At 35.9% G+C, this 20431-nt stretch overlaps 1 protein-coding gene across 1 annotated transcript; it reads left to right on the top strand.

Moving 5' to 3' along the window:
- Nucleotides 1–1478: 1478 nt before the first annotated feature.
- LOC118746168 (alpha-protein kinase 1) lies at nucleotides 1479–13527 on the top strand. The gene is made up of 2 exons (XM_036479973.1): nucleotides 1479–2337; nucleotides 11550–13527. The coding sequence occupies exons 1-2, from the start codon at nucleotides 1506–1508 to the stop codon at nucleotides 13511–13513; spliced, it is 2796 nt and encodes a 931-aa protein (XP_036335866.1). The 5' UTR covers nucleotides 1479–1505; the 3' UTR covers nucleotides 13514–13527.
- The last annotated feature ends 6904 nt before the right edge of the window (nucleotides 13528–20431 follow it).

The following is a 20431-nucleotide window of genomic DNA, read 5'->3' as shown; positions in this document are numbered from 1 at the left end:
TCTGAGATGTCAATGCGATCGATTGATGGCTGGAGGAGTGTGAGAGCACTAAATACGTTTATTATTAATTTGCAAATGTCGTATGTATGTTTGTGCATACATATGTATGTACATGGGTATTCTGTGTGGGTGCACAGATGTCAGATCGTTAATTTCTACGTATATTTGATGTCTAATACTATTAGCTATTGTTGCTATTGCTGTTATTATCGTAAATAACCAAATAAAATTGTGAATGAGTGGTGGAGTAAATGAATGAGTTGCTGCTTTCGCTTTCTTGATTGAATTCTAGAATGAATGTTATCTATAAAAAAAATAAAAATAAATTGTAATTGCTCGTTTTTATGTCGGACGCCTCATTCTGGCTTGGGCCTTATGAATCTAATTGCTGTCATAGCAATTCAATTAACGTCAGTGCGTAAGATTTTGACATTTGTTGACATACATACATACATAAAAACGAGGGATAAGAGGTGGCGAAGCTCTATGCTATTGGAAGCTTCAATCAACAGGAACTCTTTCTATCGTGCGGCTAATAGTTAGAGCACAAACTTTAAATTTTAACTACTCGTTTTTTTTTCTTTCAAATAATTTTAATTAATAAAACCAAGTTTTAAACTTTGTACCAAAAATTAAAAAAAAAACTACAAAGTTTCACACTTTTCATTTAGAATCTTTAGAACATTTTAGGGCATCCAGTTTCATAGCCCATTCAAGTTTGATGTGGCTAAAAACCACCGTCGATTTTCGGAAGTGTTTTTTTTTTTTAATTAACGGTGCTGCACACTTTCTTCCCCATAACTAATTCTGACATTTTAGTTTATATGGAAGAAAATATAAATAGGCACGCCAGAATCAATTGGGAACAATTTTCTCCTAAGTTTCTTAACCGATTCGAAAGGTTGTGCTTTGTTGGAAAGGTGTTTAGAAGGAGGAGTGCACACAGGTTTAATTTTTGTGAAAGGTGGTGCATGGGTCTTGCATTTATGGCCCCATTAAATTTGGATTTTTTTTTTTAATTTTTCCACAAAGTTGAAATTTGGGTTTATATGGCTTTTGTTAGATATATGTACGTGGATGAGAGTTTTATTTTGCTCTGAACGTGGTACCGGAAACCAAGTTGTGGTAGAAAACGATTTAGTAAAGTTTCTAAAAATCACAAAGTAACAATTCTAATAAGTATCAGCCAGGTAAATGCAGCTGGAAGCCTCATCTATGCTACATTCAACTTAGTAATTTTAGTCAAAGCTAAGCAAATTTAAAAATTAAGAGTATGAAGTATTCTGCTTTGATACATATTTTCATGAAATTTTTTGCCATTATATTTTCTTCCGACTTTGTTTAAGTACCAATTATATACCCACAAATTATATTTGAGCATGTTGCATTACTCGCTTAAGAAATACCATCTGAATTCATAAATTCTTCAATTAAGCTAATTACTTTTTCATTTTCCCTTCCATCTTCTTATAGGTGGCGTAGCCCCTGGAACCCCATCAGCGGCCATGATCATGGAAGGGCTTGAAACCCTGGTGGCGCCATCGCATCACGCATTCCTACTTACCGAGTCCGCTGCCGCCGCACACTTCAATGTGCTGAGCTTCGATACGTGTCTCTTCAAGACTACCGCGCAGACTAGTCCGTCGACAGCGGCCACTTCGGCGGCCACGTATCTCAGCAGCCCATCGCACACTTTTGGTGGTGGCCATTTGGGCGCCGCCCAAACATTACTCCACTACAATCTGTCCACGGCGAATAGCAATCACCAGAGCGCCATACCGTGTAGTACCAGCAGCGGCACCAGCCCAGCCAACAATAATATCACAACACCTGCTGCAGCAGTAACCAATTCAGCGCTTAGCGCTGCCATTTCACGCACAAATTTCGCACGCATCAGTGGTTCCACCAACAATAGCAGCAGCAGTAGCAACGCCAACAGCTGTATAAACGCATCCAGTGCGCAACAATCTAGCGCAGCAATCGCCAGCGGCAGTGTTGCCCTAACTACACCAACCGTCGCTGCAGTAAGTTCAGGTGGCAACAGTGCAGCTGCCAACAATAACCACAATAGTAGTGGACGCAATTCTGCCACACACTTAAGTCTACTGAATACTGCACAGCAGCGTCCAGGAAGCCACGCGTCAGCTAGTCTTGGCGACGTGGGCGCCACCAGCGGCTTGGATATCGCGAACAGCGTCAAACAGTCGGAATCGTTGCCGTCGGACGCGCAGTGCGGTGACACGCAGACGGGCGATCTGAACACGCCCGTCACCACCTCCAACGATATTCCATCATTCTTCGGACCATCAACCATTGTTGAGCCGCCACCAATTACAGGTAAGAATCTACATATATATGTAGCGTTATGAAAAGTACTCATTGTTAAATTGGTATTGAATACTTAGTGAGTATGAACATATACATTGATGTATGTTTTGGCTTAGCCGGTGACTCCTGTCAAAGCGAAAAGCGCAAAATAAATGCACTCGAAAGTACGATTAAATTTTTTATGAAGTTCAAAACATTACGTAGCCAAGTTAAATAAATGGTTTACATCATCGTAGCTTCTAAAGTAGATGCAAAAGCCTAGTAAATAGAAATCTCCTCTGTACAGAAAATCGTTCAAATGTACTCCTATTTTTATAAATACCTTCATAATTTTAGTTCCAATAAATCCTTAATACGCAACCTGAGTAGATACCTTCGAATTTCAAAACATGGATAGCAACAGGGTATGCCAATTGAATTCAGCATGCAACTGCCAAATAAATAAGTATACACGCTTCATAAGACTTGCTAATATGCTGGTGGAAAACCGCAGCATTTTTCTGCTACAGCGATTTAAAAATAACATTTTTTAATTAATGATCATGCCTTAAATTTTGCTTTCATGTGTTTACTTTTTTGTCTTATTCTTATCTTATTTTTTTTCTTGTTTTTTCAATTTCTTTGCCCTCTCACTTTTATATTATTTTTGTTTCCCTTTTCCACAACATTTTTGGCGCAACGCTGAAAAGACACTTCGGACCATCGAGTGTTGTGTTAAGAGCACTTAAGCTCTTGTAAAAACATTTTTTCATGTTTTCATTTCATAAATGTTCGTGTATTGTTAAAACAATAATCACAATGTAGCAAGACTTTTTACAAGCACAATTGCTTTTTTTTTCAGAAAAATCAATAACTACATTTTACAACATTTGCGGGTATTTATTCCGGCATTATTGGGTGATTTGTCTGCTTACGAGTGATCTTGATGTCCGAAATGTCTGTCGACTTTGCAGCTATGAAAAGTATTTTTTTATTAAATTCAGACATTGGATTTGTTGACTAGATATGTATGCACATATCGACCCCTTTGCGCGAAATTGTCGTATATGAGTACGTTTCCGCTGATTTAGAACCGGTGAATAACTCAGAAAGAGGGGAAACCAGTATGCTTGCATGTATGTAATTTATAAAAAAAAAAAAATTTTTGAGTGAAAAATGGTGGGTATGCACTGTGGCCAATGGTAAAGTTCGTTTACCACCTCTGCACGGTTGTTAGCCATTCAGAGTCCGCAAAATGCTCCGGAATCAGTGTCCGGAGCATACATCAGACTAGGCCGAGCATACTTTGAAGTGCCATCTAATCAAAACTTAAGAAAGTTCAATTACATGGCAGTTGAGAAGTGCATGTGCAAAAATTTCATAAATTGCATAAAGGAAATTTTCGCACATGCAGCAGTACATAGCATGTATTTAGGCGCCTGGTGTTAGCAGACGCGTCTAAACAACCACCGTTTGGCAACATCTGCGAATCGAAATTTTTGAGGGAGAATGCCGTTGGGAAACAGTAAATTACATACATGATACATACTCTCCTCCATGATTTCTGCCAGGACTATTAAATATTACATGTGTACATATGTGTTAGCTCGAGAAAATATAAATCACACCTTAGGATGACAGTGCAAATAACGCTAGCCACTTACTGTGCCCCCATTCTGCCGTCTGCCTATAGAGACCGTAGAAGACCGACTCCCAGGTGACAAAGCCTAGCAATGCATATTAGGTCAAGTGATTCATTTGGCTGTGCGGAAGTCCAATTTCGTAAACACAGTTTACATTATTTTTTGTTGCCATTCTGTAGGGAACACTCCAAGATAACAGAAACTTCACTTTGTTTTTGTAAAATAAAAAACACCGCTGGACAGCAATCAAACAAAGTTATACTTTCAAAACGTTATTGACACGTTGTTTGCGTTGTTTTCAAGTGCTTTTTTTTTTGTAAAGTTCGAATAATTGAAGAAAATTTTTAAATGGAAAACAAAACTATAGGTGAGAACCTACATTTGTCCCAATTTAAAAAATGGCTTTTTATCATCTGTTTGCAGAAAAAAAATTTACTTATTTAATTTTCTGATTTAATTACGTTGAATTAAGTGAACTACAAAACTGAGTACTTAAAAAAATTCTAAAAAATTTTGTTTAAAAGTGGAAAACTTTGTCGAATTTTCCTAAACTTCTTAAAATATTTGAAACATTAATCTTTATGCCATTTGAAGAAGAATGATTCTACAAAATATGTACCAAAAAAATAATTATGAAAAACATTGCAAATATTACTAAAAAACACCTGTACGGAGACTTATTCTGGTGGGTGTATGTGTTCCCTAGCCTCCCCATTTGTCCGCATCCCAAACAGATTGTGATAAGTTTTTCCTAACTTAAAGGCATTAGATGCCAACGAACGATGTCCTGTTGGTACTCCGATTACCAGCCTTCTATCGAAGTGAGACTCACTATGATAAGGCTGCCAACTAAACCATATACAGAAAGAGTAGTTTTAAATAGGTTTAATCCAAAGCACACTCTCTACTCCGAGGAAGTCTTTTTTTTTTCATTGATGTTCACCAATATCGGCCAAACGATTGATTTCAAGGTCAATTAGGAGAGGGAAAACGTTTGGCTCCGGGTGCAGGCCAGTATCTTTTTGCATTCATGGAGAGAGTAAGCCAGCCCGCAGTAATATATCTCCCAATAAAAAGAACTAGGCCCGTTTTTCCGCATTTATGAGAAGCCGCTTTATTTGATTTGTACTTGCTACTTACGTAAGTGCGTGTATGTAGCCATCAGCTGCATATTTTTACGTACCTACATCCATACGTATATGCAAATAAATATATACGAGCAATTACACATTATCCCTTAAATAATGCTCTTTACTGTTTTTATCAGTGGTATCATAGTTGCATCGGTATTACTTAATTAATCGTGTCGTATGTACTATTAAACATTTCCGTTCAGTGTCAATGCTTCCACAGGCGTTCTGAGGCACACAAACTTTTAGAGCAGATCTCGTGCGAGTAATGATGTTGAACGGAAAAAAAACTCAATTTGCTCCATAATTGAATTAAGAAATGTCTTTGGTAGTAAAGCAGAAGTATATATGTATGTATCTATGTCGTCTTCCCCTCTCCCAGAATCCTCGTTCATATTAATTTTAGTTACATACACTTTTTTTGCATTTTGATATAAAACAATGTAGTATTTATAAGCGCAAACGCAGAGACAAGCAACTATGTAAAAAGAGCAGCAAATTGAATTTAATTGATGCAGTAATTTGAGAAAGGAAATACAAATTTTATCACATTCCCTCCGCACTCAAATGAGAACCAATGATGAAGGAGGTGAGGGAGGTCTTTCATTAGGAGTGCAAGGTTTTTTGAAACAAACTTTTGTATGCATTTCCTAGATTATGCTAACGAAACAACAAACACTATTAATGGCGCTTATGTAAAGTGGCAGGAAGTGGTGTTTGATTGCGGTTGACAAGTTTCGTGAAACATAATTAAAATGGAAATTAGATTATTCTGCTTTTGGAATAAAGCAAACTTAAACAATTGTTTAAATTCTTTTAAAATACTACATACTTGTTTTAAAACTACCTTTTCGCCTTCGCGAGATGTAGTTAACGAAACATAAAAAATGAAAAAATTATATGAACGATAATATAAAAACAATTCTGTTTTACAGTTATTTTCGCCCAGCCGTTGTTTTTTTCAGTTTCAGACCACATCCTTTTTAAATCAACTACCGTTAAATGTCATTTCAGCATCAATTAATTACTAAATATTTATAAATTATAATTTTTATGATCTATAGTATATGTATATTTGTGCGTAAAAATAAAAACAGTTTTCATTACAAAATCGTACAATGTGTAGCACCCCTAAAAAAAGTCAAATAAAAAAATTTTTATTAGCTATGAACACATAAAAAGTTGCTGTCATCATAAATTTTACACAACATTTAATTTCGAAAATCAGCAGCAGTAGCAACACCAATGGTCACAATAACAAAACCAAGAAAACAAAGCAACGAAAACTTTGGTGTCCCCCACGCAATTTGGAAATGTTATAAGTACTCGTATGTATTGTGTTTTGAGAAAGTTTTAAAGCAAAAAATTTAAAATGTGAACATACATATATCCAAGGAAACATAAATACAGTCATGTACATACATACATACATGTATCGCCACAAGATATATAGTAGCATATACAAATGTACATACAATTGTCCACAAAATAATAGGAGTGCGATATTTGAAACAGTTTTGATTATTTTTCTTTTATTTGTTAATGTTTATAATTTTTTTTTTATATAGATATACTTCATTGTCCAACAAAACCCAAAAAAATCCAAATTTTAAACTTTGTGGAAAACTATAAAAAAATTTACAAATTTTACACCAAAATTTAAAACTTTTTATTCAGAATTTTTGGAAAAATTTTAGGTATAGGCCATTAAATTTTAGTATAACAAATTGCAAGTTTAAACGCTAAAAAATCGTGTTAATTTTTAGAAATTTGTTTGTTTTTCCACATTTCTGACGAGCATACTTTGTATGGAGGAAATGCGTGGCACCGCCAACAAAAATTTTTCCACAAATCAGTGGTATGTAGCAGCAACTTTAAACTTGCACAACATTCTACTATAATTTAGTTGGCTATAAACTGCATCTTAAAATTTTTCTACAAACTCTGAATAAAAATTTTAAATTTTGGTGAAAGTTTGTTGAATATTTATAATTTTTGCACAAAGATTGAAATTTGAATTTGTATTTGTAGATATGCTTTTGTAAAAAACTAATAAACATTAAACAAAAACAAGAAAAATTGTCAAAACTGGTCAAAATATTGCACGCATATTATTTTGTGGATAACTGTAAATATGTATCCCTACAATTCACTCCACATAAATGCCCCACTGTTTATCTCATTTAAATGCCCATCACTGTGCTGGTATTATTTATATTATTTTAGGTTTTTGAATTTTTGTTTTGCTATGCACTTAGCTACTAGCCAATTTCCATGTCTTCTTGCTCCATTACTTCTTGTGCTTTTCTGTCTTAGAAATTGCAAACATTTCACTCAGATTCAAAAATATTTTTCTTTTTTCTTTTTTTGTTTTGGGGACAATGATGAAGTCGCTTTTAATCGCTAAACTTGGCAACGCTAAACGCATTTTTCATGTCATTTTTTGCTGGCAAATTCCCCAGCAAATTTCAAAGTGCATTAAGAACAATAAAGTAATACACATTCACTCGACTGGACACAATGAACTCAGCGACTAAAGAATACATTTATTAGCCGAAAATAAGCCATAAAATGTTGGCAATTTATAATAATTTATTTGCAGCGCGAAACATTTACATATACTAAATATCTGCATATGCTTGTTTGTAATTTGCAATTATAAGAAGACTGTACTATCTGCGAAAGGAAGAGATTGCAGAAGGGTGGCATTGAGACTTCTTGGTTAGCAATAAATCGGAAGTTTGAACTTCTGGCGCGCGAACATTTGCGATGGACTTTGGTTTTGTATCGTAAAAGAAGTGCTGCGAAAAAATTATTGTCACTATGCGTTCTCACAAGCTGGTAGTTTCCCAAGATAACTGCTAGGCAGTGAATCAGCCCGCTTCATTCAAAAGCCTGTGAGATTTTGGGTGTATTTTGAGAATTTGTCGTTTGTTTATTGCACGTACATGCTCGTAAGGGTACTCGACTTTTGATAACTTTGCGCAAAACCAGCGCACACATACCTCGCACAGCTTTCTGAATGCGCTTGTATGGCTAATTTGTGATAACATTGTCAGTAAAAGTATTAAAATAGTCAGTCATTTAAAACTTTTTTTAATTAAACAGTCCTTACACCACTTCGAGAATGTGAAAAAAAGAGGCCAGTCGGCAACTCACTAAGGGCCAGTATCTATTTAGACCTTTTGAGATTGGAGATAACATGATTTTTGCCTGCATGCAGTATCTCGTCGAGATCTGAGTGACACCTAGCCAAATGGTCAGATATTTGGTTATCAGGTAATCCTGTGTGATCTGGTATTCAGAGAAATATAAACTCAAATAACGTAGCTACTTATGTATTTATGTATATAGGCTAAAGAAACCAAATCATTATGTATTTCACTTAACGGATGCAGCGGTGCTTTCACTTTGAGTCTTTCCTGTATCAGAGGGCGAATTACTTTATAAAAATAAAATTTTCCCAATAAGTCCCTATTATGAAGCCAAACATTATTTGTCAATTTCTTTAGTTGGAAACACTAATGCCTCTATTCTAACAGAGTCATAAAACTTAGTTCATCAGTGTTGTGATTTCTAATGCGCCTCAAAATGTGCCACAAAACTTCGATTTTAAAAGCTAGAAAAAGACACAACAACTTAAAAGTTTGTTGTACCGGCATATTGGTTGCAGGGGAAAACTTTGAGGCTCGATAGTAATCACAGCAGCGATGAACTAAGGTTTGTTATTCTGTAAGAATACGGGTGTAAGTCTGCTATAAAACTTTCTACACATAAGAGGTGTGGACAGTGCCTCGTGGAAAATTTCGTATATGAGACATTCTTTTTCATATCGGACACCAAATTTGGTGTCACACTTTCGATTGGCTTCAAATTTTTTTTTTTTTGGGTTCTATTCATGAAATAAGCATAAGTTTGCATTTTTTCGTGGTTCTGACAAATCATTTACTCCTTCAAATCAACATATCTCAGAAGAAAAAAATTCCTCGAACACGTGTTCGCTTATTTCATATATAGAACCGACAAAAATATTTGAAGCGAATCGGAGACATGACATAATTTTTTTACGAAATCCGTCCGACTTAAAAAATAATGGCTCATATACGGTATGCACACATTTACTGTACTTCAATAACGTGTATTTTTTAATGCTCCATATACCGGCGCAGTACTAAATACCATATTTCGCACGGGAACGTGCCAAACCGCACCTCTTCGAGCCGGTCTTTATCCATAAATCTAGCTTAAAGCAATCTAACAAATATTTACCTATATCCAAATCAACAATTTGGATAAACACACCTGCCTGCTTATCAGGTTATTTGGTCAAAAGTTATTATTCTTTATTTTATTTTGTTGTTATAAACTGAGTAAAAATTAAAGCCACATAACCAGCTAACCTGATAACCAGGCAGGTGGGAATTCGCCAAATATTTCTAAAAATCGCCTTCCCAACGAGCAAATTAAAGACTGATTGTAAGTATTTACATATGTAGCTCCAAAGCCAGCAACAAGGAATCCTAAACCACACAAATTAAAACAGAACTGGACACCAAACAACAGCATGTGAACCACAAATATAAATAAAAACAATAGTATAAAAGTAATGTAAACAAGTAATGAAATAAGAGGCTAAAAAATAAAAAAAAACCATTCCCTGAATTCTTTACTTCGCAGGGAAAGAAGATGCTGCGTTGACTACTTAATTCATCAATAGATACGTACATATGTGTGCACATACCCTGCAGTAAAATTTAGAGACAGTCTGTTAAAGCGCTAGTTCTAGTGCAAAACGGCTGTAGAGAGGGACACTTAAAACTATTGGTGTGGTAGTTGCGCTCTGTTGAGAAGTAAATGCACAAATTCTCACTTCTCATACAATACTAAAATAGCTCAGCAGGAGCGACTCTAACTTCGTTGGTCGCGAGTTCAAATCGCGGTGGAGGCAGCTGTGGTTTTCAGATTTAATACAAATTTAGACTGTTGAGTGCCGTTTAAAAATTGAAGGATCAAATTCAATATAAATAAAATAGAATAATAAAAAAATTAAACAAAATGCAATCTGTAAAAGAACAGAAAAAAAAATCGAATAAACAAAATTTTTTTCATAAAAAACTTATTTTCACAGATCTGTCCAAAATGGAAACAGTTCAGAAATGAAAAAAACATGCAATAATTTAGTTTAAAAATTTTTTCTCATAAAGATTTATTGTCCCAGAACTGTCGAAAATGGAACCAGTTCAGAACTAGTTCGAAAGTTCTGCAGAGGTGCCAATTTCCACTTCGTAGGGCATCGCCATGTAAAAAGAGACAGTTTAAGCATTCCGTTGGAATAGACCGAGAACCAGTGCTGTCTCTTAAAGAGCTAGTTCTGCGCTAGTTCTGAACTATCGCGATTTACTGCAGGGTACATACATATGCGATTTCTTTTACACTCGCTCGAACAAGTGTTCGCACGTTTATACAGTAGTACTCGTAGTAATGTTTTTATTCACTTCGACTGCAATGCAATCGCAGGATTGATGTCACATCGCATTAAAAGCGTATTGCAACTCAATCAATTCGTATCCAAGAAATTCTGCCGCCGCACACATTGAAACAGACTGTGCAGCGCCACAAAAAATATGTGAAAATAAAAAAACTGAAATACAAACAAATAACAGACCGCTGTTCGGAATGTAATTAGTCTTCTTTGCACACCAAAGTTGTGTTATATTCGCGCTTTTTTGCGGCAGTTCGGTAGGGCTCATGCTATTGCTGCCGCTTCTACATTATTGTTGCCACCAATCATACTGTTGGTGTTGGTATCACTGTTTTATCGCCTTGCAATGGCTTTACGCTTTTTACGTTCTTCTTTTGTTGCAACTCAAGATTTTGCTGTTACTGCTGCCGACCGACCTCCCGTGTGGATTTCATACGAATCGAAGAGAGTCCAGCTGACTGGCTGGCTGCCACTTGGCTCTTGCCTTTGGTGTTTTGATTTTTGTCAATTCAAGCAGTCAAGTTCGTCGAACGAAGTTCCGACGGCAGCTACTGGGCGGCATTCGCGGAAATCACTTTGCTGCAATGGTCATCTTTTTGTGGAAGCTGAATGATACTTTGGTTTGCAATTGAGCGAAATTAATTGATAGCGGCCAGCTGGATGGTATATGTAAGATGAGACCTTTTTGGAGTCGATAGGGTGTAGGAGAAGAGGCTAAGCAAAGGATGTGCACTGAAAAATTATTCTAAAAACATTAAGCTGAAGCTAAGCACATATGCATGTACATACATACTTACATATAATGTACATACATACACACATATACATATACGTACTTACATATAAGTACGAATGAAAGACTCAACGACTTTAAAATTAGAAGAGATTATTAGCAATAATAAAAACTATTTGTTTCATTTTTTTTATTTAACTCTTTCCAACAATTCTGTCTAATAAAAATGTTTGGCTTTTCTACTCGTTTTCCAGGATCCATCGAGTCCGAGGACTTGTCCCTCGAACCCCAACCGACGACCAGTCCTGTGCTGTGCAGTCCACTGAAGGAAGAGCGCAGCACGCCGCCAACGTTGACAATTGTCAAGGAAGAAACAAGTAATAATAGTTGTACCATGTACCCTACACATCTAAGTCAGAATCAGACAACAGCAACAACAACAGCAACAAGCACAACATTATGTAATAATACTACAAATACAAGTACACAAAGCAATACACAACAACAACACCATCAATCACAACATCATCACCACCAACAACAGCAACAACATACGCAGCATCATCAACAACACCATAGCGGACATAATTCACCACACCAATACCCGCATCAGCAGCAACAACAGCATTTGCAACAAAACCAAATATCTCACCACAATGCCTTACATCAACAACAACAACATCTACAACACAACAGTCATCATACACACCACCACCAACAGCATCCACACTACCAGCATTCGCCTCATAGCCTTCATCAACAACACGCCCACCACCATCACCAACAACAACAACAACAACAACAGCATGCGCAACACCACCAACTACAACAGCAGCAACAACAACAACAACAACAACAGACGCATGCAAATAGCAATAGCGGCAAAATATCATATCGTGGCATTTTCACCACTACAGGTAATACAGCGATGAGCGGCCTAAATTCTGCGGCCGCTGCCGCCGCTGCAGCTACTCACCATCAGCAGCAGCAGCAGCAACAACAACAGCAGCAACAGCTCGGCTCGCCCCAGATGAGCGTGTTACCTGGCCAAATGTCACCGCCGTCGGCTGGTCTTGGCAACAGTTGGGGTTTACCAAGTCCCGATAAGACTCTCTTCCAGCCACCCATATTTAGCTTACTCGGTCCTGGTCCGCAAAGCACCGCTCAGGCTCATTATGCCGCCCAACAAACCGTGGCGCAGCCATCGTCGACGCCCTCACCTTCACATCATATGCATGCCGGTTACGACGATGGTCGCTCAGCAGCGCAACATGTCGAGCTGATCGGCCTCAACATGGACTGCTCGCCGATTATACTGAAACAGCCGCCTCCAAGCTACAGTAGCACCAGCAGCTTTACCAGCCTCGCAGATATGCAACAGGCGCAAGCCAATCACGAACTGCATCAGTATCGCCAGCAAATGTCCGTCGGCCCAACCAAATACCAATGGCTGGACTCGCCCGCCGAGTATGGGGGCGCGCAACAATCACTGGTTGTACCAGGTCCTTCATCCTCCACATCGGCGTCGGCAACGGCCGTCGTTGGTGGTATCATCCCAAAACAAGAAGCCTACTCGGATCCAACGCCACCACATCATATACAGCCACCGACGCAGCAAGGCAGCCAGTCTGGCTACTCTGTCGTGCAATTGGCCGAATACAGCCCGTCAACAAGCAAGGGCCACGAAATTCTCTCGCAAGTATATCAACAAAGCACCATGCCGCTAAAATTGGTTCCGGTTAAGCCGCGAAAGTACCCAAATAGGCCGAGTAAAACGCCTGTGCACGAGCGCCCCTACGCCTGCCCAGTTGAAAACTGTGATCGACGTTTTTCCCGTTCTGATGAGCTTACCCGCCACATTCGAATTCACACAGGCCAGAAGCCATTCCAGTGTCGCATTTGTATGCGTTCCTTCAGTCGTTCGGATCACCTAACAACGCACATTCGAACACACACCGGCGAAAAACCCTTTTCTTGTGACATATGCGGACGAAAATTTGCACGCTCCGACGAGAAAAAGCGCCACGCAAAAGTACATCTCAAGCAACGCATAAAGAAGGAATCCAAGCTGAGCCAACAACAGCAGCAACAACAGGCCGTTGCAGCAGCTGCAGCGGCAGCTGCGCAGCAACAACAACATCATCACCACCACACAGCCCACCACATGCTCCATTCCGGTGACCTACCCATTGTGACGAGCAGTGCCACTAGCTTGTAGGCCGAAAGTAACTCATCATCGAATGATTCCTTCTCACAACTCACCCCGCCACCAACGACAACACCACCGCTGATGATGCAGGACTGGCACACGGAGCTTTCATCGCGATTCTCACCCAATACGCCACTAGATATGATGCCCACGGCGGAGCTCTCGTTGCGAGGAAAACGTGGCGAACTAACGACAACAGCTTTTCCCTTCCCCACAGACATTCTGGGCGATTTTGTTGAAACACCCGACAAGAGTGAACTGACCGAAGCTGACGCCGGAGCGTTGGCTGATGAAAACTACCAAATGGAAGTGTATGAAACCGAGTCAGACTTCGATATTGAACTGAGCGGACGCAGGGAATGTGAGCCGGATGCCGGCAGATACGTTGGCGACACCGTTGAAGCGGCGACCAATACATCGCCGTCAATGAATACAAAAGGCAGAGCTTTCAATACTACTAGGCCGTTGTCTCAGGGTGCCGGTGAAAGTGAACAAGCTGGCAATATACCAGTTGCCATATTGCGCAGCCTGAATACTCATGCTTCGGGTGGTAGTAATCAGGAAATGGTAATAGTATTTCTTACGCAGTAAATGATTTAAATGTAAATATATTTACATACATAAGCGCTAAGTCAAAGTGTGGCAAGCGGAAGTATTAAAGGGGAAATTGTGGAGTGAGTTGGCAGTTGACAGTTGACTAACCCAATTGACGAAGATCTTACGCCTTAGGATGTGGGCAAGTAGTAAATATTTATGTTTTGAAATCAATCCTGTCGCTTACTTCGACGTCAATTTACAACTACTTTGGACTGATTAACATTTTTGGTTATATGTTTTTATAGTCAATAACTCATAAAGGTAACAACACTCTTATTTGCTTCAGTAGGTAATTAATTGCAGCCAAACAGCCAGTTAGTTTGTACTATACGCACACTTCCATAAATATTTGTGTATTTATTCCGGCAAAACGGGTTCATTTGCTATTGGTCCGAGGGCTAATACATACATACATATGTACATACATATCTATTTATTTTATTTACTCTTTTTAATGTTGCTCTTTTCAAAATGGGTTTAGCAATATTTCTTTGTACTTTACTGTGCTTCGTGTCATAAATTGTCATTAAGTTTAATGGCACCATTGTCGCCCATATGTATGTATGAATGGAGTTTTGTGTAGTGGCAAAGGCACTTTTAGATAGCTACACACATATGTATGGGGGTATTCAATGATATGTACTTGCGAAAACCGTACACCCTGGACTTTTAACAAAATGAGTTTTGATTTTGTTTTATGTACTAGTTCGTTTTAATTATTATCGAGCAACAATGATCCAACGTTTAGTATTGAGCCAGTGCTCATAAATGTAGCCATATATAGCTTTACAACTAGAGAGCGCCAGGTCGAATGAAGTGAAACTTTACACTGAAACTGTTAAAATTTCTATGATATTTTGGCGTCGTTTAATTTTTTAATTTTGCAAAAAACTTCCACTTTTACAAATCACTCATCACCTTATGAAACTGTATAAAATTTTAAATTTTTTAAAGCCTTTCGCATCCTATTCCAATTTTGTTTTAATTTGTCGATGTCAGCTGTCAAATGCCAAATTATTATTCGCCATCTCTCACCTTACACCCGCTACGAAGAGGCAAAAATCTTTTAAAAAAATATATTACGAGCAAACAATTTAGAATGTCCTCACCACAGAATCGCATGCACGGAAAATACTCGATGATGATTTGAGCACACAAAAATAAAATACAAGTATAACAAAAAATAATACTTACATTAGATATGTCAAATTAAACAAATATACAAATAGTTATAAACAGACTAGAATTCAAACAATAAATGGCTAAAATTTAAATAGCATAACAAAAAAAAAAACAAGTACTATTTAGTACAGAAATCTTTCATAGGTTGTTATATTGTTGACTTAAAAAGTTGAACAAACCGAAACCGTTGCTATCAAATTTTGCTGTTCAATAGGAAAAACACAAAAACAAAATAAAACAAGCTTAAGAACAAGACATTCACCATAGTTTAGATTATTTATAAAAATGGAAATTACGCTAAAGCTATTATTTAGTTTAAATTTACAAAGATAAAGTAAAATTTAAAGGATATAAAATAAAAATTAGTCAGCGCAATACAATAACGGACAATGTCAAGGTGCAACGCTAATGAATTTCAACTAACCATACGATACATAACGGAAACTTTTGGACATCTAACATTTTTGGCATACAAAAATACAAAAATTACCATTTACAATTAAAATAACCAGTGAAAGACTAACAAATAACCAGTACATGATTTTTTTAAAAGAAAGAAAGAAAAAAAAAACCACACTACTATATTAATGCTAATGCAATGCGTGCAATTTGGGAAAAAATGTTATTCATTTACAGGAAAAACAACAAGAAAATTAGTAAAAATTCAGCAGATTTAGCGCAAAGAATAACTTAAATTAACTTATATCTCTAATACTGTGATCTCATTTGTAATATTAATTAATTTTAATTTTAAATTTCAACTTAACAAAATGTTTAAACAGAACCAAAAGGTTGAACTAATGTTACATACATAAATTAATTAACAAAATAAAAGAAAAGAAAAATCGCCTCATTGTTTAGCTAATTTTATCTTTTAAATTATACTTGTTTTTATTTGTATAAAACTTAGTATTATTATAGAATAAGTGCTCCGAAAATCTAAACACATTAACTCAACTTACTAAATTTATTAACTAATTTATTTATTTGTAATTGTCCTGTATTCGAAAAAGAAACGTCCAAATCAATTGTATTTTATGTTCTTAGATCTTTCGAGTAGCGTATTTGCCAAACACAAGCATACATATATAGATACATTTTTACGTGCAAATACCACAAACTAAATTTAAAATTAAATTAGTTTCTAAGTTTAGTTATTTAAGTGCAGTGGAAGGCTTTTAAATGTTTAGCATTTTGCCCAAAGCTGACTTTAGCATATCGATGGACCAGTGTAATTAAGAATCAATTGAAAATTAGTTTATAGTCTTCATTGTAAATTTATTATTCTAAGATATTCGCACAGCCATTTAATGTCAGTTTATATGTGTTTCTTTTATTTTTTTCATATTTTATCTATTGCTAAAAATACTTTAATTCGATTTTGAAAGTCCTTAAAGTCATTTGAATGTGAAAATTGCAAATGTTTCTTATTTGATTAAATCAATGTATTGTTCGTAAAAGTTTAAAATTTTTAATGTGTATATATGACCTTCACTAAAATGTTTTTATTTTCCGAAATTTTGTTGAAAATTTATATGTTTTATTGTATTGTACTATATGTTTTTGTTTTTTTTTCTACACAAGTGGTGCAAGCATGAAAATGCAAAAAATAATTCAAACATTAATAAAACAAATACAAATATATATTATAATTACAAAAAAAAAATGGTTTTTATTTTATTTTTTTCAGTATATTTGTTTTTTTTACCAACACATGCGTGAATCGCTGAAATGAAAAAGTGTCTGTGGTGTCAACAATTTATGCATGCATGCATGTTTGTATGTACTTGGTCCTGCCATAAGTCCTGTTATAATTTGGATACATATCGACCTCTTAGCGCGAAATAATCGTATGTGCCAGAAACCAAATTTTACAGGAAAGCGTTTTTTGTCTAGTTTTCAAAATTGTTTCAATATTTTTATTTTAATAATATTTCGCCCACAAGAAAAAATGCATTGTAACATACGAAATTATTAAATTTTTGGCGTAACTATAGGGATTACAGCTACAATATTTTACCACGTTCTGCAATGGGGATACAAACTAATGCCCTTATTCATAAAAAATAAAGTAGATTTAAAGAGCTTTATAATATGACGTTTTCATACATTTTCGAGTTTATAAGCCTTTTTTAAAGCTACTTTATTTTTTATGAATAAGGCCATAAATTTGCAACAAAAGGTTAATTTTGAAAAAAAAAAATGCCACATACGATAATTTCGCGCAAATGTATGTATGTATGTAGTTTAAAAACTAAACAATGAGTTTTTAGATAATAATGTAATTTTTATTTTATGTTTTTTTAATGTTTCTGAGAAAACAATAAAATTTAAAATTATCACTTTTTCCTTTACCTCTAAACAGTCCCTCCTTTGGGCTATATCGGCACATACATATGTGTATGTGTTCCAATTTTTTGTGTCAAAATTTAGCAGGAAATACGCTTTAACTCTGACCATAAAAAGTAATCGATGACCAATCTTTCGCAGAAATACAGATTTTAACCAGCGTTCTCCATTGAAGGGGCGATGCCATATATATTTCGAAAAGGCTGTAAAAATTAGAAATATCGGACAGCAGTTGCATGAGGCGTCACACCTTGCATGTAAAATGTCTTTCGAAAGAGGGTTTTTGTTTACAAAAGGCGAATAGCAGGGAAAATTTCTGAAAACGCATGGCTGTTCACACAGCGAGTGAATTTCTGTCAATCTTTCTCGATACTAAAATACAAACGTGCAAAGGTCACTTTCAGTTTGAATATTAATTTATTATTCATAACTTAACAATGAAATTCCGACAAATTACTAATTAAAAGAGTTCCAGGGGGAGATTATCTAATCAGTTAGCGAAAGTTTTCGGATCGCTATAGCACTTGTTGACGCAACAACCTTCATAGGAAATGTCAATAAGTGTGATAGCGATCCGAAAATTGTCGCTAACTGGTTACAGAATTTCACCCCTGATATTTTATTCAAAATTGTGCGTTATTATTTCTCACAAACTCGCGATCAGTGTCACACGGCAACACTCGATTAGCTCGACAGCACTTGCAGTAGAAATAAAAATTGCCTTTCTGGCTGTTCACATATGGAAGTAAAATTTCTCTTTCTCAATTTCTTCACCGCGCCTTAAAGCATAGACAGGCGGCAGCGTTGATCAGGATCAACTCGTTAATTCGGAATTATCTCGGGAATTAACTGCAGTTGATCAGGATTAATTGGATTAATTCCCAAACTTAACTCGGAACAAGAGAATTTTCGATGACAACACTGACCAAAATTCAGAGAGCATGGACATATATCTTTTCATCGGTAATACAGTCAGCATACTAGTTGAAATAGGAATTCAATTTAAATTGAATAAGAACTTGTGGTGACTGCATTACCGACAACAAGGTGGACGATGCTAGTTTTGCATTTTCTTTGTGTTCTACGCTCCCTGACCAAATAAAGCAGCTGGTTCCTTCGTCCGCAGTAGCCGAGTGGTGAGAGCTGCGTACTACAAGCCCGCATGTCCCAGATTCGATCCTCGGTTGGAGCGATTGTCAAAAATTTATTTTTCAATATATCTTTTATTTAATTTTAATTTTATTTGATTTATATATTTGATTTTACTTTATTTTATTTTCGTTTTTTTATATTTTATTTCACTTTTTTTATTTTATTATTAGTTAATTTAAACTTTTAGAGTTTAATTTTACTAACAAAGTCAGAAAACAACATTAAAAAAAATATATATATTTTAATTCAATGAATAAAAAAAAAATTTATGAAATTATACTGGCCGTGGGACTCGAACTTACGACCTCGCGGCTCGTAAATCCGCATTACTGCCGTCTGTCAAGGCACAATTTTGATCAGATCAACTGCGTTGTTAATGAGGATCAACGTTGCCATCTGTCTATGCTTTAACAGGGTATTTAGTTAGTAAAATTGTGATCCAGTTTTTAATCATTTTTCGTATCTATGGGTTACTCCACACCAAACCATAACGAATGCAAGACGACGATTCCTCCAAACCTTGGTATAGTGTTAGTTCTTTCTTGAGATGTTTTAGCGAAGATTTTAACATTTTGTTTATTAAAAACTTCCTCTACCAACAAAATTTGTTTATCCGTAAAATGAACATTTTCATGAGCATCGCACTGTAGCGCGTTTGTTCAATTTAGCCGGACCAAATTCATTGCAAAATTTCCGGACCAACAAAACGGGAAAATTATTTTATAGCTTTCATTTTGAAATTTTTCTTACGTGCAAAAGTGGGCGAATTCAAATTATATATTTGAAACGGAAGCCAGGTTTTGACAAAGGGCTCTTTTTTAATAATCTTTTTTAAATTTGTTGAAGTATACATCGTATAAAAAAGAACACACTTTTGTGATATCTTTTGATGATTGTGCATCATAGTTTATATTTGGCAATAAATATTATAATTTCTAAGTGGACAATCTAAAAGGCTACCCTGCGCTACACCGCACTGCATTTTTGATATTGTTTACCTCAATAACTCACTTAACATATCCGAAGACCCTAGACTTCGCACGCGTTCGCACCAATACATTTTAAGTAATTTAAAGGTCATTAACAAGTTCATTGCTTATAAGGGTGTACTTAGTATTGCTGTTTATAAAGGTGTACTTAGTTTTGCTATTTTTTTATTATAATTTTTTGAAAGATTGTTTAGAAATAGTCTAGTATATAGTTTTATACAAATTGTGCAGGAATTCGTAGCAGCAATTGGCAATTATAATTATCCAAAGAGTTGCAAGAAGCCCGAAATAAATCGTAAAAATCATCCCGAGCTGATACAAATGGAGATTTATTCAATATTATGGTTATTTCATCAGATCATTTTATAAACTCGTTTCTTGAACCACCTTTAAAAAGTGATAGATATATTTCTCCAGACATATTGCATTTTTTAGATTAACCAAAAAGTTCTGACGATTCAGATATCTTTCATATGTATTGCATTGCTTTTAACCAACAAAATGCGAAAAGATGTACTACATACTGATTTATATTACGATCTAATTTCCTATCTCTTTTAAAGACAAAATGCAAAATTAATTTTTTCTTTTAATCAAAACAGCTGATTTAAAGCCCTCCCGTAAAATAAAGTGCAAATGTATGAACATATTGCGAAAC

The sequence above is a fragment of the Rhagoletis pomonella genome, unplaced genomic scaffold, assembly GCF_013731165.1.
Source record: "Rhagoletis pomonella isolate Grant_MI unplaced genomic scaffold, Rhpom_1.0 Rhpom_scaffold_00001, whole genome shotgun sequence".
In the NCBI taxonomy this organism is placed as follows: domain Eukaryota; kingdom Metazoa; phylum Arthropoda; class Insecta; order Diptera; family Tephritidae; genus Rhagoletis; species Rhagoletis pomonella.
The sequence above is the reverse complement of the archived record's forward strand: the minus strand, read 5'-3'. Positions and strand labels throughout refer to the sequence as shown.

Coding starts and splice junctions, on each gene's coding strand:
- LOC118746168 (XM_036479973.1), top strand. CDS start 1,506: ATGATCATGGAAGGGCTTGAAACCCTGGTGGCGCCATCGCATCACGCA. Junction 2,338..11,549: donor TGAGCCGCCACCAATTACAG/GTAAGAATCTAC, acceptor CTCGTTTTCCAG/GATCCATCGAGTCCGAGGAC.